The following is a 24,573-nucleotide window of genomic DNA, read 5'->3' as shown; positions in this document are numbered from 1 at the left end:
TTTTAAATAATTTGTTATAATAAAATAACGAGATCTCATTTACTTTCTACTTGAATAGCAAGCTGCAGCTGGTTCACGATGCGACTATGCAATCTTCGCCGGCGCCTCATCGGATAATTATAATGATATACGGGAAATAGCACCGCATGTGGCCGCTCTGAAGATGTATCTGAACGAGACATTTACAACGCTCCGTCTCACCGATCTTACTGTTTGGATTAAGGTAAAGAAACGCTTGTAAAAAACGTAAAACAAATTCCATTTTTTAAAATATATTCTTTAGTTAATCTAGTTTATTTATGAATTTAATACGCACATGTCCCAGATATGTAATATTAAATATAATATTTATATTTCAAGTTACATGACTGCTTCCTTTTTGCAGCATTTCGAAAGGTGGCCGAAAAAATATCCCTTATGCGTGCATGCCGAAGGACAAACCACAGCTGCGGTTCTCCTGCTGGCAAGTTTGCACAGCAGGCCGATTCACGTGTGTCACGTAGCGCGTAAAGAGGAAATACAAATTATTCGAGCCGCCAAAGAACATGTGAGTATTTAACACATATGAAACATAAGACTGAATAATCATATGCCAAAGGTGTATATAAATAACAATAATTAATAATAGAAGAACAAGAAACGCTAAAGGTCGATTTTAATAATTTCGAAATTTATTATAATTAAGGCAACAGATATTTTTAAGTTTAGTAAGTGCTTATTATACATTTAAATTAAAAGATATCTGAATGTCAACCGGATATTCTTATAAATGTTCACGATTCGATGCATATGTATTTTTGCAGGGATTGGCAGTTACGTGCGAGGTGTGTCCGCACCATCTATTCCTTTGCCAGGTTGACTTGGATCGAATAGGGATTGGAAGAGGTCAAGTAAAACCTACTCTGGGAACAAAGGAGGACCAACAGGCTCTCTGGGATAATATGGATGTTATCGATTGTTTCGCGACCGATCACGGTACAACAGCAAGCTTATCGCTATGACTAACTGTAGTTAAGTTACGAGCCGTAATTTTACAAAATTCACGCTGCAGTCACGTAGCAGAATGAATTCAATTTAGTATCTCGAAACGATAACGACCAGCATTCTTCTATGATCCGGAGATAAAAAGGATCGACGTCCCATGTTTATATAACATTTACTTTGTTTTGCTTTTAAGTAATACAAGAATATTCTTTTTGTCCCGAGGCGGATTGATATTATATCGGATATTTGCAGTTGTTTAGAAATAATGAGCAATTAGCTCTCCGATAAAAATTAATGCTTTGATAATTCGCAAGATCACTGTCTATTTTTATTCAAGGATATTAATAATACAAGTTGCATCGCGAGGAATCACGCGATCGTACGTTATCTTATAAATTGCACGTTTCTATTGAAACATTGATTTGCATTGTAAAGCCCCGCACACCGTTCAAGAGAAGTCTTCGGAGAAACCACCGCCAGGATTTCCCGGCTTGGAAACCATGTTACCACTCTTACTAAACGCCGTACATGAAGGAAGGCTGACTATAGAGGTATTTTCTGTTTCAATTAATATAACTTTCAACAATGTCTGACTGACGTAATCAGCAGGGAATGTCGATAAGCACAAGGCACGATAACGCGAAAATTGCTCTCGAGAATGCGAATATCGTATACGTCATTCCGATTCTCAGATATGTCTCATACTTGACGTGACGTAATAAAATAGGCCATCTAAAACTTATCGAGAAGCAGTTCTTTACCTAAAATTTGTGAAAATTATATAAATTTTATGTATATATTTTCATAATCTTTGAAAATAACGCATGTGTTTTGATTTTATGAAACCGAATATTGAATCGAAGACTGAAAAGTAACTTAATTGTCAGGAAGCAATTTCGCTCTTACGGAATTCTAAAATAATGATAGATGAACCTGACCGTTCATGAAAATAACACAAAAAGCAGAATCCTAAAATTTCTGAAGCTTTTCTTAAACGTGATTTAGCTTATCATCTTTCATTACAGATGAGCGCTATTATCTGATAATAAGTCTTCAAGTTAAGTATCGCGCGAAGACTCTTATGACACTAATAGTAAAAATAAAGAGAGCGCTTGTCGATCGTTTTTTAAACTTACCAGATAGTTTCAATTACAAAGTAAATATTATTAAAGCAATCGTTCTTGTTTAGATTTGTAATAAGAACGTTATCAATTAATTATTTTATAAAAAAAATATATGTATTTAAATTTTAATAAAGTTATATATTACATTATTAGAATGTTATTGAAACCATTGTTTATTGATTACAGGACATTATAGACAAATTGTATCGAAATCCCAAAAAGATCTTCAATATTCCCGATCAGCGTAATACATACGTCGAAGTCGATCTAGACGACGAATGGGTCATCCCGGAAGCAATGCCGTACAGCAAATCGAAATGGACACCTTTCACTGGCATGACAGTTCGCGGTTCCGTGCACAGAGTGGTCTTAAGAGGCGAGATTGCTTACATCGAGGGGCAGGTGCTGGTGAATCCTGGCTTCGGCCAAGACATCAGGGATATCCAACACAGTACGAAGGTTCCACCAACGCTCCACGCGCCGACGATATCCAGTCAGCTCACAGATATCGTTCACAAACCATTGTCACTAGACAGTCTCCCGTCGCCGAACTACGAAAAGTCTAACACACATATTGATCGTGTCGATGTGCACGAAGACGAACAAGTCGGTACGATAATGCAAATATGAACTAACTATTGCGAAAGAATTGCACCGCATTGCCAAACAACACGAAATAATCTGATTATTGATAAAGGAATTTATCCTCTTCAGTTGCGATATCAAATTGTACAAAAATATGTTTTTTTAAATTAATATACATTTATTTTTTATAATGTCAAACAAAGATCGTTCAAGGTATTTGTAGAAACACGTTCGAAATCGATAGATATGTTATACTTGAAACTAGCGTGCCTTGCTATTGCAAGAATAAAATAATTTATAACTTTCTATCGCGTAAAAATATAAGATGTGAAATTAAATTAATTTTTTGTATTTTCAGAGTTTACGCACCTCTTGCAACCAGCATCGCACAAATCGAACGTCCACTTCGCGCCGTACGCAGACGTTGACAAAGAACATTCCAAGACATTACCCCTTCAAAGAACTGTCTCACCGTTGCCACCCATTAGCAGTATTACTAGACACAAAAGCGACAGTAATCCGAATCTGCTTATGACTGCCGTCGCATCGGTTCCAATTGTCCATACAGGCAACAGTCTAGTCGGGCATCACGTGCTCACCGTGGACATCTTTAACAAAGAAATATTGAAGGATGTGTTCCACTTAGCGGAAACTTTCCGACTTGCTATCAGGAAGGAACGATTGTTGGATGATATTTTAAAGGTAACTAATTAAAGGTTATACAGCTTCTTTTGCAAATAATCTGAAAATATACAGGAGCCATTATAAAATTCGAGAGTTTCGTATTAATCACAAATTTTTAAATAATATACGAAACTTTTGCTTAATTACTTCTCCTAAAAAAATTAAATATGATGTTTGATTAAGGGAAAGATCATGGCTTCCATCTTTTACGAAGTCAGCACGAGAACATCGTGTAGTTTTGCTGCCGCGATGGAACGTCTCGGTGGTCGCGTAATATACATGGACGGTTCTACATCTTCAGTGAAAAAGGGCGAAACGTTAGAAGGTTGGTAGAGATCTTCTCTGTGCTTTGTTCTCTGAACAAAAGCACAATCCTCAAAGAATGTATGTTGAAGTAAAAAGTACTCCAACTAATCCCAATGTGCAAAAAAAAACCTATAAAAAATGCATAATCTGAATGAATGCTTTTCTAATATTTCATTAAATATCCAATAAATTATTAAATTATTGTTTTTAGATTCGGTAACAGTTATGGCGGGATACGCGGACGTGATTGTACTCAGACACTCAGCGCCGGGTGCAGCTGCTGTGAGTATTGAAGTTATAAGTATAGAGAAAAGCTATTTAATTTAAGACTATTTTAATTTATATAATAATAACAACGCTCCTTTTTAAAGGTTTTATTTTTACGATTTTCCGTTTATAATTTTATTTGCAAATTTATTTTAATTAGTCTTCCTTACAAAAGCAAACAGTGTAACGTTATTGTGAATTCTTTGCACTTCACGAGTTTCTTCAAGTTATAATTAAAAAATACAAGAAATTCTTTTATATTTCCTAATCCTATATATTAATAATAATTTACAGAGAGTGGCGCAGCATTGTAGAAAACCGATATTGAATGCCGGTGACGGAACCGGCGAACATCCGACGCAAGCGTTGCTCGACATTTTCACAATCAGAGACGAATTCGGAACTGTAAATGGTCTTACGATCACCATGGTGGGGGATTTGAAACACGGCAGAACCGTCCATTCTCTTGCAAGGTTAGTGCAACAAAAAAATTCCGCTCGCCCAAGGTAATCAATAAAAAAAAAAAAGAATGCGAGATACGGAAATATCGTGCAATACGCTCTATAAAGGATTGATCGATCAAATTTTTTACACACATATGCATACAGTGTTTTGATTCTAATTTAGATATAGATCTGTAAAAAGTGCAATTACGACATTTGTAAATATTCTCATCATCAATGTTTATTATTAGCAAAATATTCAACGTATGAAAATAAAATTGTGCAAAGTCTCGAAAACTATGGCTCTAGACATTTTTATTAATTAAAGGAAGTCGATTTCAAATCAGAAAATCTATTTTAATAGAGCATGGACTGTGAAAGAAGCATTGTAAAAATAAAACAAATCAGATTTCATCAAACATGATTAAAGATCCAATCTATCTAATGTACAATAATAGAATATTGATATATTACTTTTAATAATAAAAAATAAATTCTTAAATGTCTCAAATATATACATATATTAAGATGTACAATATCTCTAACTGATGATGAAAATGGAAGAAAACATATAACTTCAAATAACAAGACAAGTTTAATTTATATAATTGTAAACTTTAAAATTAATTTCAGTCGCGAACAACTGAATTATTCTCTATAACAATTTATTCAAGCCAAGGCGTTTTCTTTTAACATACATCATTTATTGAATTCTGATGTAGGCTGCTGACCCTGTACAACGTAGAACTACGCTACGTCAGTCCACCTGGCCTTGAGATGCCGAGTCACGTCAGTAAATACATAGCCGAACGTGGTATCCAACAAGAGAAGTTTGCGACTTTGGAAGAGGCTTTGCCCGACACCGACGTGCTTTACATGACGAGAATACAAAAAGAGCGTTTTGCCACGCAAGAGCAGTATGATAAGGTGAGTCTTTGGAGACATTAAATCTACAAGTTCACCGCTCCATTACACACTCATTCTCTTTTATTACGAAACACCCTGTTACGAACTATGTATATTTTTGTTAAAAATTATTAATGTTAATCATCCAAAATTATTAAAAATGATTAAAGTTATTAATTATGCTTGAAGTTGATTATTATTTTATCTCGAGTCATCTCACTCGCTCTTACATATTCAGTATATGCTTTTAAATTAATTCTATGTAACATTATATTTAAAAAAAAAATCATTACATGTACGACAGATGTGCGGACTCTTCATAGTAACCCCGCAACTGATGTCTCGCGCGAAGAGAAAGATGGCAGTGATGCACCCTTTACCACGTGTCTTCGAGATAAGCAAGGAATTCGACACCGATCCGCGGGCGGCTTACTTCCGGCAAGCCGAAAACGGGGTCTACGTGCGCATGGCATTGCTGGCCATGGTCCTTGGACGTATTTGATTTAACTGTGGCCTTTGATCGTTTGTGGATCAAGGTACATGCTGAAGAAGGTCAGTGATGTACGCCAAGGAAAACACACGCCTGCCATTTCGACTGTGATGCGACTCACGAGAACCAAACCGAATATCTTTCAACCATTCCAGTAACAACCGTGACGAGTTTAGCAATTTAGATTCATAAAAGAGTACAAACTAAAGCATGAGATACAATCGACTACTGTAAATCGGTTCTTTATTAATTTCTTTTACTTTCCGTAAATAAACTTTTTCTTAAATTTAGATTTTTTAGGTATTTTCAGAGTAATTTAGTTAGGTAGTTTTTTTTATTAAAATGACAGGTGAATTTTCACGAAACTTTGAAAAAAAATATTATACATTGCAATAAAACTTTTAAAAATTATTTTCAAAGTAATTTGTTAACTTTTAATACGTAAAGCTTTAACTTTTATAATATTCGAATTTTTAAGAGACATCCTAGACGAAACAAGCTCCAAATTTAATTCCAGATAAGCAATTAAGGCATTATCGTTTTTTAATACACATATTTTGCGTATAAAATGTATATAAAAGTTCCATATGAGATACATATAAAATGCATTACAAAATATATAAAAATGTTCTAATTTTTTATACTTATAAAGATTTGAGAATCGTAGATAGGCAAATATATATTCTTATCGGATCTTTTCAATATTATCTATTACTATACTAACGTTAATTCTATCAGTGCAAACATTACAAGAATTTTTGGAAAATGATACCAAATTGTACGACGTGATAATACTTACAAATATAAATTTAATATTTGTTTAATTATTCTACAATTTATGGATATTTATAATGCCTATTATGTTATTTTATAGTTTACTTAAATTTTTACATTGCAAGCATTATGGTCGCGTCAATATTTTTCAAATATAAAAGATTTCCATTGCCTATTACGCGTATATTAAATACGTTTTAACAAAATTTGAAATACATTGTGTATACAGGCTTGCACGCATTTGTCACACACGCACACACACACACACACACACACACATTATTTACATATAATTATAAAATAGTATTATCTATAATTTTTAGCTGTAACACATTTTGTTAATGTCTCCTTTTCTCTCACACTATAATTAATACTGTTTAGTCAAATAGATAGATATTATAAGAAATAATGAAAAGTCTTTCAATTTCAAGAGAAGAAAATAGAGAAAGAAAGTGCTAGGAAGAATTGCAAGCGCCACGATTAAAATAGGCGAAAAGTTTATCGTTTGATTACATACACGATTTAAAAAATACCTCCAAAGTTAAATGGGATAAACATTTGCCGAGCACAGTTTTCTTTCGAAAAATAAAATATCTTTTAGTCAAGGAAAGAATAAACTAAGCAATATGTGATTCGACACGTTTGCAAAATGGTATATAATTGGTGTAATGTGATCATATAATGTAATACTAGATTAAATCCGTGAAACTCAAGAATGAGTATCTTGTTAATGCTATGTTTAACATTATTGAAGAATTTTTATATTATTTCATACATGCGTTAAATTTAACGCAAAATGTGTATGGTGCGTGTGTGTGTGTGTGTGTGTGTGTGTGTGTGTGTGTGTGTGTGTGTGTGTGTGTGTGTGCGTGAGTTGGTTATTATATTATAAAAAATATATATGTTATTAGACTTAATAAGCAGATTATATATTGGAAATTGGATTGGTGATATGAGTAATAATAATAATTTACAAAGAATAAGACAATATAGGTTTATACATATACAAATTTTAATTTTCATTACTAATATTTATGTACACCATCAATATACAAAATACAAAATATATGTTCATAGATAAACAAAATATTTATAGATATTCGTTCAATCATAACAATTTAAACAATACCTTTGGCGTAGAAAATGATGGCGCATATAATTTATGCGCGTGTGTGTTATATGAAATCTCTTTCCGCGCGATTTCTCCGGAAAAATTCTTTGGTATAAATATTCTTCAAGGTAAGTGTGAGAAAGTTTTACATTCTTCCTTTGTGGAATTATCAATAAATCTGCTGATATATTGATTTTAAATAAGATTCTTTCAATCCATGTATTGTTGTATAAGAAAAGAGTCATGAATAATTTTTAATTACAAAAAATTAATACTTATTAATCAATTCTATAGATTAATTTCGTCGATTATTACGGCCAGTCTTTACAAATAAACAATATGTTTTAAATTAGAATTATCTGTAATATTGATAACAAAAGAGATTCTCTTCAGAAAAACAGGTATCATGAAAAATATCTATTTTAAAACCTATTTTAATGATACCATATATATTATTTTCCCTGATATTCGGTTAACAAAGGCACACTTGTGTCTATATGCTGCTTTAAATGCTCATGTGCATATAAATCTCTCAAAAGTCAAATCAAAAGCCCGATCAACTCCACTTTTTACAAATTTCTTAATTTTAATACCATAACTAATTATATTAATTATACTAATTATATGAAAACTGAATTAATCAGTTAGGCTTTCGTACATTTCTAGATGGTGTTATTTTTTAAAAGCACATATGTGATACCGCTTGTCTCTATATTATTTGTATCATTACTTTGTGCTAAAAATAAACTTTGAGTATATTTATACATAAAAAATCAAAAATATTTTTTTAAATAATTGATATCCTATTATTATCAACGTAAGTAGAACATAGGTAGCAGATATTTTTAAATCACAGTTAAGTTTACCATAAAACTTGTTTTCGCATTTATTTTCCGTAAAAGGCACTGTAGTTAAAAAATTGTTTACAACTGTGAACACTTAATCGCATTTGTTGCATCATACTGCTGGAAAGCAGCAATTTTCATATGCAATTACCATATTATTATTACTCTTGTTATTTATATCTTAACTATAAAGATTTCCTGTCCAATAAGGCTATATCGACAATATTCATAAAAAATTATATGAGCGTAATTAGATTAAATATACGATGATATTTATTCCTATACACAAATAATGCTATTTACTTATTATTACAAAAATATACATGCAATCGGTTGAATTTGTTTCGAAACTGCAACATTTAAATCTTATGTTTATTCAGATTTTTTTCATTTTAACCTTTATTTAAATTTTTTTGTATATTAATATTTACGGTTTTTCCTCACTACAAACGTGAATCAATAAATATCGGAGATAAAAAAAGAGAGGGATATACGTCAGAGAATTAATCTCGTGCATATTGAGAGTGTTCTGCAATACGTGCAGTATTTCAGAAAGTGCATTTCGACCAAAATGGAAGCTCAAAGAATATAATGTTGTTTACTGATCAGACATTGACGTCATCTTACAGAATATTGCTTCTCATAATATACATATGTATGCAATTAAATCTAAGACGATTTCTTGCATTTCAAATAAATTGGTTTTCTTGCATATCGCTGCTAACGTTGAATAGAATATTTATGTACAGAATATTATGCGATAAATTTTAATTAATCGCAATATTAAAATATATAAATTGTTAATTTTTTATTGTGAAGTCTACTACGCGAATCTTTATCTGAACTTGACTCGAATTCATCGAGACTAACACTTGTCAAAATACACACTATTGGTTGCAGAAGATAAGTATATTATTGTGCAGATTAGCTTTAATTGTAAGTTGCCGTTTCCGAATTTATCAACTTTATTACGAAGTACGTATCATTAAATCATGTATCTTTGATGAACAATAGGCATGTCTCTTCGAAAATTATGACTAAAGGTATTTTTCAACACACTTTTCCTATAATTCTCACACTTTTCAGTATTAAATACTAGCTAATCGTCATGAGACTCATAGATCTCAAATTTTTCATAAAAAGTCTTTATAAAACATGTATTACAATTTTTCTGAAAATTTAACGTAATTCTTCCGAACATCAAACTATAGCATCCCTTGCCTTGAACTCGGTATCGTCGGTACCATTGGAATACATATTTGAAGCTAAAGCTTTCACATCATCTTTTCGGCCCTTTCGCGTGAGCGGTGGCATTTTTAGCCTCAGTCTTCTCTTGTTCAAGGAATCTTTCTCTCTGCAACAATATCCGTTATAACAATAATCGATTTTATTTTTGTTCTACGAAACGTTCTTTTGTGGCATAAACATCATCCCGTCTAACAATAAGTTTACACCGTGTATCTAAATATAAGAACTTTCTATTGTGCATACTAATGAACGACGCCCTCGCTGTTATTTGCAAAAATTGTTTGATCAACAAAATACAGATGTTTTGAAAAAGACTCATTGTTACGTACTGGTGTTTGCAATCTATGAAGATACCCATCGAGAACAGCACCACTATGGCAACGATGATGCCGATCACAACGACCACCAACGTCACAATCGCATCCTCTTCCTCGACAGTGAGGGATGCCTCTGACGTGGGCACGTACGCTGAAAGAATCGTAAGGAAATGTTTGTAATGCTTCGCATTACGTGTGAAAAGGCGTCGCTCGTTTCGCACGAGTGGTAGCTGCGTTTTATCCCGCGTGCTTAAATTTTTCATCGACTACAAATGTCTCCTATTCCATTCTAATCCCTTAATAAAACTTGTACCGTTTAAAATAGCACTAGAAAGAACTTGTCAGAAATAATTAAGCAGCTCGTATCTATATTGAAACACGTGAAAGAGTTATACGCGATAGCAAAAGCTGCACTATAGATATTTTTTGCAACTAACATGCATCAGTTTCATGACCATTGCAAGCTAAGAAGATTGAATGTATCTAGAGACGAGAAAACGTGCCGGTGATGGAACGTCAAGGATTGTACAGTGACGTAATATCCGATAAGAACCGGTGTCTCTTATGCGAACATGGATATAAAACTTGTGCTCCACTATAATCGTGGCGTTGATGCTTTAAACACAGTAGCCGACAATTCTACCATATAAATGTTTAAAATTCAATTTCAATATATTAAATATATTATATTTTTATGAGATATATTTATTACCTATACTTTAATTATATAATTTATTTTATTACACATATCATATATAATTATATTTTGATATATTAAATGTTAAAATACATTGACAAATAATTACTTAAGTAAGAAAATCGTTCTAAGCGGAAAATACACAATTGTTATTTTAAAACAAATATAAAATTATTAATTTATCTCTTAATTATTTGAATTTTTAATACTAAGTTCACTTAGCACTTATATCGGAAATAGACAAAGATTTTGAAAAGTTATTTACTGCTAAAATAGATAATCCTTCTTAGGCCTGTCGTTCGTAAGAGAGTAATATTCTGCTAAGAGTTTTTGCGTGAAAGAAAATTAGTTACAAGATTAATCGTGCTTGCCTGCAATTTTCATTCTTTCTGTTCACTATCGCGTAACGGCCGTTCGTTATTAACAGAATTATTCTGTTTCCTAGAGAAAGGTGCTCTATGAAGGTGCTGATACGCCACGTTAATCAGAGACGAGCAACTTTAGACGAGAGGCGTTTTCACTATGCTGCACGTTGTGTTTGTTGAAATCGATGTTGCTGTCCAATAAATTTCATACGTTTATTTAATTTTTCATGTTACATTCACCGATATTTTAAATAAACTGTATATTTAAAATACTATTAAAATAAAATGATAATGTTACGGATCTCGTATTTGGAATAATACAGACGTCAAAGCTACAATTAGAAAAATTCAAGATTAAAGTTAACATTACATTTGGATTATTCCTACCGTTATGTCAGGCGTAAATTAATTACGTAAATTAATTACGTAAATTAATTACGAAATACATGTTACATTAAAATATGCATTCGAAAGTTGAACGTCGAGAGAGAGAGAGAGAGAGAGAGAGAGAGAGAGAGAGAGAGAGAGAGAGAGAGAGAGAGAGAGAGAGAGAGAGAGAGAGAGAGAGAAAGAGAGAAAGAGAGAGAGACATGAAAATTCGGACGCCTTCTTATTACACAATAAAAGATCCGACAGGTTTTGTTGTTGTCGCGCACAAGTGTGACGATCAGTATACAAATACTGATCAATCGATATTTTTATCAGTTTCATGAGACCGGTAATAAATGCGCATATCCACAGCAATTTTGTGTTTTGTGCATATATACATGCAACAAACGCAAACCAAATCCATCCGCGTGTTAAACAGTTTTGTTTCTTTTTGCGGTTTGCGACACGCAGAAAAGAGTGACCATAACAAGAAAACTTTCCTCATCGAGCTGTGAACGGCGTGAACAATGTTACGCCGTTAGAATAAAAAAAAAACTGAACGTACGTTTTAAAAAACAGATTATTACGGGAAAGCAAGATCTTTTACAGAAAGCTAAGTCTATCTTAAAATAAAGCATTTAAATATATAAAAACATGCACAAATACAAAAATAAATATATGAGGACAGTTTAAATGCGCATGAAAACTAAAGACACTGCGTGCAGTGCTACCTTATAACTACAGCATTAAAAAAAATTTTGCGCGATTGCATTTTATCGTGGTATTATATTTCGCTTGACGACTCGTTCTTGACGATAGCGCATTTGACCCAGATACATTTCGCTCTGACTTACGACGATAATTCAATTGCAAAGGAAACATTTCAAAAAAAATTACATACATCTAACAGAAAAAGCAAGTCAGGACTTTTTTGACAAATGTTAAAAAAGTTATGTAAATAATTTTTCGAGACAAAGGTATTAAATTTAGTAGACATTAATGTGAAGTTAATAAATATCCAACAAAAATAAAGGAGTAACAATCTTTTCGAAAGACGAGCCTACTGCGAGATAGGCTCATGCCTCTCCGTATACCTGCGGCGTTTTTAGAGACCGCACACGCGGAATTTCCTTCAACGTCAGGCTGCGTCCCCGTGGAATTTGTCTCGTCGTCGCCGAGACAACCGGCTTTCGTTCCAGCCGCTTTCGATGCGTTCGCAGCCGTTACTTGCCAGCTCTCTCAAGCACGGATCGCAGCATCGGCATGAGACTCACGTGACGCAATTCCGCAATATGCAACGCAACGACGACGGGCTCACGGATCGAAATGCTCGCGTGCGTTTACGATTCAACCTTCTCTCATTGGCAACGCGTCCGATCTGTCGATACGCGAGTCGCTACAAGTCTCTCAAGGTCTCGGCGAGAATTAATTAGAGATCTCGCGGAAGCAGAATGACCACTCTGCTTTGTCTGGGACGCGGGCTACTTTCCAAGCTCTTACGTTTCCTTTTCCGCTTCTTCTCATCTGTACTACATTTCGCATCGCCAACTTTTCTTAACCATTGTCATATCGAGTTAAAGATCTAACATCTTACATCTTCCATCGTCCTTGACGAACACACAGTGCTTCAACATCCAATATCTTCTTTATGTTTTCAATGTTTGCTAAATAAATCGAATTTACAAAACATTGTGAAAACAGGAGTCTATTTATGTCGGCTATCCCCTATCACGAAGCCTACTTTCACTGATTAACGCATTTTCACTCACACACTTTGTGCATTTATTAACCTTTTTAATAATTAAAATGTTTTAATGATACTACCGATAAGCTGCGCGCCATTGCATTTTGGATAAAATATTGGCGATTGTTGTGACAGCTTAAAGATTGATTGAATACTAAAGAACTGATATTAAAGTTGATTGGAACTAATTAATGGAACACGAGCAATTTATAATTATTTGGTCGTGATTAGTGTTCGACAAATGCGATAACATCTGTAAGCACATACATTATGTACTTCGTTGTTAGTTCGTAATAATTAAGCTGTCCCGTTAACGAGAATGCCGATGTTCTCAAACAAAGCAGACATACGTTTCCTTTATTGTTTTTGTAACGGCAATAACTGAGCATCTCTCAGAAGCGTATATCCATGTTACAATGCAAATATTAAACGTTATCATTGAGCTGTTTATTATTTGTATTGAAGAAACCCTTAAGCCTTTATCTCTATGTCACAGTTTCTTAAATTTTTCGATGTACAAAGCTTTCCCTAAGTCGTTTGAATATAAATTTAGATTCGTCTTTAAGAATTCATCTCTTCGAGATTTCAAATATTATTTAACATTATTATTTTCATTTTTTAGTAATAATTTACCATTAGCGTTGTTTATTTAGACTTTCCGTCATCTGACATATCATAGTTTTATGATATCAGAAAGCTCCTTAATTTAAACTTTAATGAATAATACATAATTAAGTGAAATAATAATTTGAAATACTACTTAATTACTTTTTTTACTAAGCTGTAAGTACTACCTTCTGTATTTATGCTGTTGTTCACATTCCTAACATGCGCTTCCATCCTTCGTCACTTCTCCTTTGCGAGAAAGGGGAACAATTCCCAATTTCTTCCACTTCTCGTCTCACGTAATCCTGGTTAAAGAAAGCTCGGCAGGAAACACGAGCAAATACGGCTTCGATGATTCGGAGCACTTCCGAACTCCCCGGCGTGATCGAGATCTTGAGGTAAACTGTCAGTCACGACAGCCACACGCCCGCGGTCGTGCGATACGCTCGGCGAGGCGCCAACGAGAGTGACGGAAAGGAAGGTCGGAGCAAGGGAAAGAACGTAGACAGCGAGTGTGAGGAAGGGGGAGGACACTTGAGGAAGTGAAACAGACACGCACGTGTACGAGATTCGGAAGGGGTAGAGAGGAGAGAAAGAGAGAAAGAAGCACGGTAGAGACATGTCGCGAGATTCGTGCGATTCCCATTCACCATCCCGGGTCCAGGTATACCCTGGTACGAATTGAAACTCCTCGTACAGTCTAAAAGAAAACGCGAGACATAACTGATAAAGACGACAAACAGCTTTCGCATAAAAAACTAAATCCATTAAATGAAGACTTGTCTTGTAAATTCATACACTTTGGAAATAATTATATTAAGCTCCTGAAATTTTATCTATTTCGTCCAATTGTAAATTATAACAACAAATAAATATAAAAAATATTTGATTATCCCCCTGTATTTGTAAATGTAAATTGTATAAACATTCGCTTTCGGATAATACTTATATATGTGTGTACACGATAATTTTTGAAGTGTTTTATTTGTATAATTTATATTAATAATTGCTACCCGTATTATTATACAAATCAGATGTTATTTGTCGTGCAATGTAAAGTATACTAATCGTTATTATTTTCAAATTTAATTCTTTTGAGAATGCAGCTTGTTAATATTTGGAAATATTACGTCAAAGCGGTAATTGAATACTCTCATCATATTTTTTATTGATATTTATTTCATATCACGTATGCATTAACGTAATGAAACTGTATAAGTCTCCAGATGATTCATCAATCATTTTTTTAAATACTGCCCATTTTGTCATGCACGTAAATGCGGCAGCTCTATGACGCACCAAATTTCAAGGGAATATTGATTCAGTAAGCATGACAGATACGCCTCCAATTGATAAGCAATACTACAAATGGTTGCTACGATTACGTGTAATCCATAAAATCGATTTGATCCCGGCTTATTACATTTAATCAACTAAAATGTCGTCATTCAGAAAAATTTATGGAAAGAACGAAATAATATGGGCATTTTGAGATTAATTTGTTATATACGTATGTAACTTATCAATATTACCAATGGCAGTGTAATAATGCTACTTAATTAATTTTAATAATATTATTAATTAGTAACTATTTTGTAACATTTTATATTATAATTAATAATATTTTATAATATTATTAATCAGTGAATTAACGCTCAATTTAACATTAAATTCTTCTTCGAGGAAATCCGTTCTCTAGAATATCGTTTAACGTTGTCATGTGTAAGCATTTATATAATTGTCACATCTCGTCACAGAATTATACAGCTGATAATCCCGTGATTATGGTAATTCATCTTCCTGTTTTGTAATGCACAAAGGATAAATAAGCATCTGCTCCGTGCAATACTCCCACAACGCCGCTTAAAATCTGCAATAAAAATCTATCACTTTTGACATTCTTTTAAATGAAATACTCCTGAACAATTAAAAATGTCTAAATCAAAATCAATGTTCTACTAATAAATATTCGCTTTTAGCATAATGATATATCATATCGGACATTCAGGATTATATCAGTAAAAGTTATTTATAATTCTTTTTCTCGATTCTTGTCTCTGATTAGGTGAACAAATCATGACGCAAATTAGTGAAAGCGTTAAGTCTGCGATTTGCGATTGCACTAAAAAACTTACATAAGCGGCTGTCATGGCAGGATAAACGTCGAAGCCGGGTCTCAGATAATACTCGGTCATCAGAAATAATTTAGTGGCAAAAGCCAAGTAAGATGCTGAGCTTAAATACAGGAAGCAGGCTAAAGAATTGAACATCATCTCCTGATATTGATAAAAAAGCAAAAGTGTAACGCATAATTCCTGAATTATAGCATTATAATGGCGATAAGAATATTATTTAAATTATGTGACAAAATATGGTAAATATAACATTTTAACAAAAGTAATTATTTAAGATAATGGGATTATTTAAAATGGATCTCTTCGTATATAATATTTCATTATTGTTTAGGATAGATAAATACGTACGAAAAGCGATGATCGAATTAACTTGTAAGATTTTTCAGAAATTGTATAGCAAGCGAGTAACAGAGCGGAAGTCAGGAAGCAGGCGGATGCCGTGGTCAATGATCCCTCGAAAGCCGAGCCAATAGATGAACTATACCTCAAGCCGTAATTAATGAGCAAACTCTGAATTAATCCACTGATTACCTGGAATTAAAATTTTGATTAAAACGTTATAAAATACATTTTAAAAGTTATATATATAACTTTATATATACATACCTATATACATATATATTATTATATACATGTAACTTTTCAATGTAGATGTAGAATTTAAGAATTATATAGTCATAATTAAAAGGTTTCATAAATGATTTCGAAGATTAGCAAGTGATTAGGCAAATAGATATAAATTTTTATTATATATACATGTATATTTTTAAAGAGTCTGTCTTACAACTCTTTCGAACTTTGCAAATACCAAATAATATACATGCAACTGTAGTTACTTACTGTTTCGCACATTTTTATAATTCCTGGCAATGATTTAAAGAAATCCACGTGTATGCACGTGCAGCATCTGAAACAGCAGCAACCGACACCGCCCGCGCCGTGTGTACCAGAGGATGACATCCTGATTATAGGTCCCATATTGTTCATGACTATAATTTCGTGTTGCAGACAGTTAATTTAATGCTTGTTTCTGTATAACGAGCTGCGTTAAATTTTCTCGTTTATGACTTCTACGACGTTCTTTATTGTGATCTCTCTAATTAGTGTGTGTGTGTGTGTATTTAAATGCCCGTCCTCTTTCTCTTTTTATTATCTCTTCCTCTGAGATAATTGAATTTACCACAATTGCCCACTTACGTTCAAAAATAATATTTCTTCAAATAACTCTCTCGTTACAATAATCAAAATGAAAAATGTAATCCGTTACACAATAAACTATTTTCACTGTTTAAGCACAAAGACAATTTTTCGAGTTACATCAAATTTTGTCAAATTTGTAATTAAACAAGAAGAAAGAAATATAATAGAATAGTTAATAAATAATCTTTAATACAATTGTATCAAAAGAACTCTATGACAGTACTGTGCGTATATATTGAAAGATTTAAATATTTTTACAATTTAATATTTAATCATTGAACTCTTTCGTCCTCTGTTAGCAATTTTTAGAAGAACACAGAGCGCGATCACGACCGGCGATACTTTTAAACTGACTGAGGGTGTAGGCCTGAGCATCCATAAAGTCTGAGTGTCGTTGCACCCCCCGCATAGCATGCGACACAAGGGAAATTACTGTCTATTTCTGGCACGTGCCGCTCACGCCAGAACTCGGAATGTTTTGCCCGCCTGCTCTGGGCAGACAGAAACGCAAAAAAAAAACTCGAACAAAAGGTAACAACATAAAAACATGTATTTTATAATTTTTATAAAACATAATTGTACTTACAAATTGAAAAAAATAAATAATTACATTTTTTAAATGTCATATAATTACGTGTTTGTAACAAAAATACTTAACAGTATATATTTTTAAAAAATTAATTAAAACATAAGTAAATGTCCTGCCAAGTATCAAATGTAGTTCGACAATGAAAATTCGTTGTACAATGTTTGTACATTTATTCAATTAAATAAAGTTCCTCAGATATACAAGTTTGGTTTAATTGTAAAGGGCACAATTTGTATACTAATAGAATCTATTTTCACTTTTCACAATACTACAATAATTCGTGATTGTTTAATTTAATTACTTCATATCGTCCTCCATTTCGTCATATAGGCGAGGCCCGCACTGAAGATATATAAGAGGGTGTTTATCAGACCACAAATCTAAATAAAAATTAATAAATTCTTTTGTAATAGGGTCTAATAATGCATGCACATAGATTTAATATACGATTATAGAATATAACATGTCTAGCAAACCTTTCTTTATAAACCTGATACACTCTAATTAAAAGATATTGATTATATTTGGAAATTTAATGAACCAACTATATATATTTCTAAATAAGCATTCTATTTGTGTGTATATATGAAACATAACACAATGCTTACAATTTTAATTTCTAGCATTATAATTTTTTATAAATATAATATTATATCATACTTACAGAAGCTGCTAATAACTCTTTGTAGTTATAAAACTCTGTATTAGCCAAATGTATTTCCAGTATCAGAATCAGTGAGGCCACAAATAATATTACGGTTGCAAAAAGATGATAAAGGCGTTCCTAAAAATAAAAAAAAATTAATAATTTTTAAAATAAATTATGTCAAACAGCTCTTCTTGACAATTTATTTTGAATATTACCATGTTTTAGCTCTTAAAACAATCTTTTTTTAACTTGTAAACAGAACAAAAGTAATAAATAAAATAAATACATGTAACAAATCAATATAATTGAACTTAATTGAAACTTACATGAATTGTTTTAGGTAGAACGGATGCAGTAAAAGGTGACACCAGGTAACTGATAAGAAAAATAAAAGTACCAATAAAAAAAGTAGATGTTGCAATAAGAAAGAAGCATTCTTTCCAGCATAAGCAGGAAGCGCTATTATAATCACTTCCAATGATTCCTATGCAAATTGCACCCAACACCTGTTAATTAAAAATTATGAATATTAATTAAAGAGAGACGTAATATCTCCTTATATAAAAATTAACAAGAAATATGCTATTCCTAAGTAAACAATTTTGTTGTATTATTAATAGAATAATACATACAACAAAATTGTTTACTTAGGAATATAAATTGCGTATTATTATTAGCTGTTTGTAGCAGAACCGATAACGAAATCTTATCTTATTATTTCCAATATTACCTTAAAATTGCAAGTATTTCTAAATATGTATAACAAATTATATGCTTCAATTAACAATAATATTAATTTCTTTCACTAAACGTCACATATTTGTTATAATTAAACACATCAAAAATCATTAAATTTTAAAATTAGTTTTATTTAAGGATATTATCTATTTTTATTGGAAAGTTAAGGATTTAATAATTAATTATTTCATGTTTAAAGATAATATTATAAATACTTGAATGAGTCAAGAAATTTTATAACAACGATCTAAGTCAACAAATAAATAATTAAAATAGTAATAATGTATACCACTTGTAGCAATTTAAAAATACCGTTCCAACTTTTCAAATAATCAGTGTTGATGATAATATTCAACATTATTGCCTCGTTTTAATGTCAATCCTAAAATCAAAGATAATTATTCTTTACTTTTAATACGTGATATTATCTATCTCGTGCAAAGATTAAGCGATTTTAATGAAATAAAACAATTGTGCTTACACATCGCACTAACAAACAATTAATTAAAACGCGTGCTCATAGATCAAGCTTATGGATTGCAAAATGTGCACACAGTAGAAAATTATACTAACCGAAAGAAAATACGTTGTTTTACAACGGCGGTTAACGATTGACTGAAATGAGAGCACGGGAGACGTCATTGATGATATCATACAGATACGATTGGTATATCTCTTGATAATATTTCAGCAACTTAGTTATTAGTTTTTTATTCACGGAGCTAAAAGAATATTAAATTAATAATTGATAACTGTGTTTCAATATATTGATAATATCAATAATATAATCAAACATATTTTAAATACTTTATGTAGGGTTTTCTTCAAAGTTATTGTTAAAAAAAAAACTGTCAATGCTCAATTTATTGAAAATGATTCTTATAAAATGACATTAAAAACTGAATGTTTTTATTTAATATCACATATTTTAATTATTCGCGCTTCACAGTTTTTTAAACAATATTGACAATTTTCGGTTAACAGTTTTTCGCACGTCGTAATATTAATTTACATACGGATTTATAATGTTTGGTATATCTCATACTTATTTATATGCATTAAGAAGGAAGTAACACATTACATTTTAATACAATTTTACTATCAACTGAATTGGCATGTGGAATGTTCATTCATGTGGACACATGTTATAAAAACGTACAAAGAATAACAATATAAAATTATTAACATTTTTATATAATATAATTGCATTTACAAAATAAAGAAACATAAATGCTCGCGTTTTTTAAATAATACCATATCATGTATCTATTATAAAAATATTTGACAGGTTAGTATAACTTGATTTTTAAAACATTTAACAAAATGAGTAAATGCATCACGAGTACTAAAACTTGAGTTTATTTTTGATGATATGTAATTAAAAATTTTGAATATAATTCTATTTATATTATGTATAATACCTATACTAAGAAAAATATTTAAAGAATCAGAATATTCGCATATATAAAATATATATTAAAATACATGCTTATATCAAAACACACTCTGTTCAAAATTATAACCAGGATTTTACAATGTGGTAGGAATTATAGATAAATTGTCTAAGATGTGTTTTAACAATAATATGAATACAAAAAGAATCGAAGAAACAAAATTGTGTGATATACAAAGTAATTAACTTCAAAACCTCGTGAATTATTGCGCTAATTGAGCAAGAATTGAAAAGAAAGAAAACTATAATAACTCTGTCTCATAAAAATAATCCGTCTATCGGACAATCCGATCACGCACTTTTGTGCGAATTCTAATAGAAATCGTGCAATTTATAATTTTTCTCGATTATTTACTTAATAGGTATAAATATTATATATACATATAAAATAAATATGTTTATATAAAATATATATTTTGTAAAAATACTAGTTGCAATCATAGCGAATGTTTGTGAATGTTATCAATGATCCATGAAAGGTATAAACATTCTTCAAGACTTTTTCGATCCCCCCTAAGTAAGAAACATAGTCAGACAGTCAAAATTTTTTGTACAACGTTTTCATAATGATTTAATTAAATAAAGTTTCTAAAATATGTAAGTCTGGCTTGTGTAAAGACAATTTGTGTAGGAATAATCCATTTTTGTTGTTTAGAAAATTACAAACGTTTAATTTAATTCTTCAATCATCTCCATAAGTGCCAAAGCCGATGACCGCGTGACAGATGTATACAATGGTGTTTAGCAGACTGCAAATCTAAATAAAAATTAATACATCTTTTTCACAATTTTAATAACAGGCATTAATATAACATATAATTATAAAATACAATATGTCTAGACCTATAGCAATCACGTTTTATGATTCTGACATATTCTCACTAAAAGAAGTTTAATATTAAACTGATAAAAATAATTTATAGGTGATTGCTTAAGTCTGCGACATTCTGCAACATAAAATTGATAATACATACATATACATACAATACATATATATGTAAATATTACCGCATTATAATTTTAATTTTTTATATCACAATCAAGGACTTAATTTTTTATATAGTACTGTACTTACGGAAGCTGCTAATAACGCCTTATAGTCTTTAAGTATAATGCCTTCCTTATGTATCTGCACCATCAATGCTATTGAAGCCGCAAGTAATAATATGGACGCTATGGAATGATATATAAATTCCTGAAAATTTAAACAAAAAATTGTTAATCAATGTAATTTTAAAAATAAATCATATCAAACAGCTTTTTCTAATAATTCACGTTTTTAACGTCCTCACCTTATGAAGAGGACAAAACAAATAGATTAAATAATAAATAAATTATACGTAAAATAGAACACAATTTTATTTATGTATATTAAAGTACTTGCATAAATTGTTTTAGGTATAATAGATGCAGCAGAAGGAGACATCAGATAACCGATAAAGAGAATAAAAGTGCCAATGTAGAAAGTACATGTTGCGACAAGAAAGTAAACTTCTGCAGGGTAGATAAAAAAGCCGGTATTGAACTCGTTACCGATGATTCCAACGCAAATCGTACCCAACACCTGTTAGTAAAAAATTAAGAGTGCTAATTAGAAAGATAGAATCTCGTCCTACAACAATTAACAGTGTCAAAAAATTGACTATTATAATAATACGACAATATTCTATATTTAGGAATACAAGTTGCGGATACTATTCTTGTAAAAAATATATTCGCAATCAGTAATCGGAAATTAGTAATACAACCTTGTCCTGTTACTTCAAATATTATATATTATAAATTGTTTCACAAATTGTATGTTTTAAATAATTTAAATTAATAATAATATTGATTTTTTAAACTAAATGTCATATATTTATCATAATTAAATGTAATAAGAACGATTAATTAAACTTATTTGCATTTAAAGTTATTATCCTGAATTTTTATTAAAAAATTAGCGATTGCATTAATAATAATTAATTAATTAGATTAAAAATAATATTAAATATTTGAAATGATGAAGAAATCATAACAACAATCAAACAAATTAAACAAACAAATAAATGAATAAAATAATATTGACTTATACCAATTGTATGATCTTAAAAATGCCATTCCAACTTTTCAAATATTCAACGTTCATGACAACACTCATCATTGTCGTCTCGTCCTAATGTCAGTTCCTGAAATCAAAGATAATTCGTGTAGTTGTATATTTATCAATTTATAAAAATTTAATATACATGAATAAAAACGTCGTATGATAGACAAATCAAGATCAAAATGCGAGGATCTACAACGAAAAACCTCATCGAAAATGTAAATGTAATATAAGTAACACAGCCTTTCTCGAAAGACTGTACTTGTATATTTAGTTGCAAAAATTCTATATACTTTTTTTTAATAATCGTATTTTAATTATACTAAATCTTGTGACTTAGACTTCAAATCTGTAATTAGCAATCTCAAAAATTTTTATTGCATTTATATGAATTATATGAATTAAAAGGACATTTCCTATTGTAAAAAAGTTTCCTTTTAATACCATATTAAAATAAAGAGCGTGAAAGATTGATAACTTTACGATATGATAAAATCTGTATCGTAATCTAACATGATAAGAATTATATAGCACATTACTTCTACGAATTACCGTAATGCAAGCATTATCAGCAAATTTTTCACAAAATATAGATATAAAATACATTATTACAATTTTTATGGAAAACAACAATTGCAACAATATAACGTTTCTTAAATGTAATAGTAACAAATATTATACATATGCATGCAATTCTTCAAAATAGCTTTGAAATTTATATGTACGTTTGAAAAAGGAATTTTATAAGTTTATTATATGAGAACGGAACGTGACAGATAATTTTCGAGAAATAGTCAAAGTCAGTGATACGAAAATTTGTGATTGCGGAAACAAAGTCATGCTCTTACGAGAGTGAACAAACGCCGCTCGTAATCACAGGTTATTTTTGAACACTCGACACACACATTTGCGGCGCAAGGTGCGAGTTGAAAATTTATCATAATGACTTTGATTAAGACCGATTCGTATCTGTTACTATGCTCGATAAATCCTCGTTCAACACTTGTTCTCGTATTCAAAAATTCTTTACGCAATGTGCCAATTATATTTTATCATTTTTTCCACTAATTTTAAGGAATCTGAAGAAAAATTAAATTATGTAAAACTAATTGAGTAACATAAAAAATATATTGTTCACATAAATGACATAAAATATACCAGCTGTTCGAATCTTACAATAAAAAATTAAAATAATAAAGTTAAAAATAAGTTAACGATTGAAAATAAAAAATAGTTTTTAAACTTTCTTGACAATATAATAAAAACTCATTATGATTTTAATGCTGCAATATATTTGCGGAAACTTTTCACGATTATTAGTTAATTATAACTTTTATATTTAATTTTATGAAGTTATCCATCCATCTGAATTATCTTTAATGAAATAAAAGAATCGCTTACATATTGATCCAACAAATATTTAATTAAGATGCGTGCTCATGGCGATCATGATTATAAAATATGGTGCACATGGTGCCTGAGGACTACACTAACCTGATGAAAGTACGTAGTTCTACATCGGCAGATAACAATTGACTGAAGCGATACATTTTGAGAGAGTGGAGAACGTCACCGATGATATCATACAGAAGCGACTGATATAACACCTTTTGATAATATTCTAGTAACTCATGTTAGTTATTTGTCTTTTCCTTCTTGGAGCTATTAAAATGATATCAAGAGTAAGAAATTTCTTATCTATATACGATATCGATAAAACTCATTTTGATACCGATTAATACAGTTACCACAATATTAAATTAATAATCAATACTAATAATAATGTATTTTACAATATATGTAAGATACATTATTCAATACTTTGTACATATTTTTCTTCCATGCTGTTATCTGCAAT

At 31.0% G+C, this 24,573-nt stretch overlaps 3 protein-coding genes and 1 long non-coding RNA gene across 6 annotated transcripts in view; 1 reads left to right on the top strand and 3 right to left on the bottom strand.

Moving 5' to 3' along the window:
* Window positions 1–11,447, top strand: part of Rudimentary (carbamoyl-phosphate synthetase 2, aspartate transcarbamylase, and dihydroorotase rudimentary) — a 30,702-nt gene extending 19,255 nt beyond the window's left edge. Inside the window, exons 15-26 of one of the 2 annotated variants that reach the window (XR_011718283.1) lie at window positions 59–223; window positions 386–547; window positions 804–975; window positions 1,420–1,535; window positions 2,295–2,718; window positions 3,052–3,395; window positions 3,561–3,702; window positions 3,895–3,965; window positions 4,245–4,423; window positions 5,116–5,320; window positions 5,604–5,851; window positions 11,227–11,447. Coding sequence is in view for 1 of the 2 variants with exons in the window: in XM_071707395.1 (XP_071563496.1) it covers window positions 59–223; window positions 386–547; window positions 804–975; window positions 1,420–1,535; window positions 2,295–2,718; window positions 3,052–3,395; window positions 3,561–3,702; window positions 3,895–3,965; window positions 4,245–4,423; window positions 5,116–5,320; window positions 5,604–5,801 (2,178 nt within the window). In the remaining variant the exon portion in view is untranslated. Of the gene's footprint in view, window positions 1–58; window positions 224–385; window positions 548–803; window positions 976–1,419; window positions 1,536–2,294; window positions 2,719–3,051; window positions 3,396–3,560; window positions 3,703–3,894; window positions 3,966–4,244; window positions 4,424–5,115; window positions 5,321–5,603; window positions 7,280–11,226 lie in introns of those variants that run through there. The other variant, XM_071707395.1, reaches the window with a different exon arrangement.
* On the bottom strand, window positions 7,554–14,322 carry LOC139773152 (uncharacterized). Of its 2 annotated transcripts, none has more exons than XM_071707414.1 (3): window positions 14,054–14,322; window positions 10,097–10,235; window positions 7,554–9,873 (listed from the first exon to the last, which is right to left on the bottom strand). In XM_071707414.1, the coding sequence occupies exons 1-3, from the start codon at window positions 14,097–14,099 to the stop codon at window positions 9,720–9,722; spliced, it is 339 nt and encodes a 112-aa protein (XP_071563515.1). In that variant the 5' UTR covers window positions 14,100–14,322; the 3' UTR covers window positions 7,554–9,719. The 2 variants fall into 2 exon arrangements, with proteins under 2 accessions (XP_071563515.1, XP_071563516.1); XM_071707415.1 differs by lacking the exon at window positions 14,054–14,322 and adding an exon at window positions 11,153–11,295.
* Window positions 14,323–15,024: 702 nt separating this feature from the next.
* On the bottom strand, window positions 15,025–17,006 carry Sing (MARVEL domain-containing protein sing). Its single transcript, XM_071707416.1, has 4 exons — window positions 16,841–17,006; window positions 16,349–16,531; window positions 16,001–16,141; window positions 15,025–15,735 (listed from the first exon to the last, which is right to left on the bottom strand). The coding sequence occupies exons 1-4, from the start codon at window positions 16,985–16,987 to the stop codon at window positions 15,658–15,660; spliced, it is 549 nt and encodes a 182-aa protein (XP_071563517.1). The 5' UTR covers window positions 16,988–17,006; the 3' UTR covers window positions 15,025–15,657.
* A 929-nt stretch (window positions 17,007–17,935) lies between these two features.
* On the bottom strand, window positions 17,936–21,314 carry LOC139773155 (uncharacterized). The gene is made up of 5 exons (XR_011718286.1): window positions 19,750–21,314; window positions 19,466–19,558; window positions 18,765–18,944; window positions 18,454–18,573; window positions 17,936–18,169 (listed from the first exon to the last, which is right to left on the bottom strand). It is a non-coding gene; the product is annotated as an uncharacterized lncRNA (long non-coding RNA).
* Window positions 21,315–24,573: the final 3,259 nt, after the last annotated feature.

The sequence above is a fragment of the Temnothorax nylanderi genome, unplaced genomic scaffold, assembly GCF_030848795.1.
Source record: "Temnothorax nylanderi isolate EJ_2023f unplaced genomic scaffold, tnyl_v1.0 TNYL_tig0058_pilon, whole genome shotgun sequence".
In the NCBI taxonomy this organism is placed as follows: Eukaryota; Metazoa; Arthropoda; class Insecta; order Hymenoptera; family Formicidae; genus Temnothorax; species Temnothorax nylanderi.
This window is presented reverse-complemented; position numbering and strand designations above follow the sequence as displayed.

Coding starts and splice junctions, on each gene's coding strand:
- LOC139773152 (XM_071707414.1), bottom strand. CDS start 14,099: ATGGAAGCGCATGTTAGGAATGTGAACAACAGCATAAATACAGAAG. Junction 10,236..14,053: donor CAACAGCATAAATACAGAAG/GTAGTACTTACA, acceptor CGATTCTTTCAG/CGTACGTGCCCACGTCAGAG. Junction 9,874..10,096: donor TTCATAGATTGCAAACACCA/GTACGTAACAAT, acceptor ATATTGTTGCAG/AGAGAAAGATTCCTTGAACA.
- Sing (XM_071707416.1), bottom strand. CDS start 16,987: ATGAACAATATGGGACCTATAATCAGGATGTCATCCTCTGGTACACAC. Junction 16,142..16,348: donor TAATTCGATCATCGCTTTTC/GTACGTATTTAT, acceptor TATCAATATCAG/GAGATGATGTTCAATTCTTT. Junction 15,736..16,000: donor CTGCCATGACAGCCGCTTAT/GTAAGTTTTTTA, acceptor TTTTTATTGCAG/ATTTTAAGCGGCGTTGTGGG.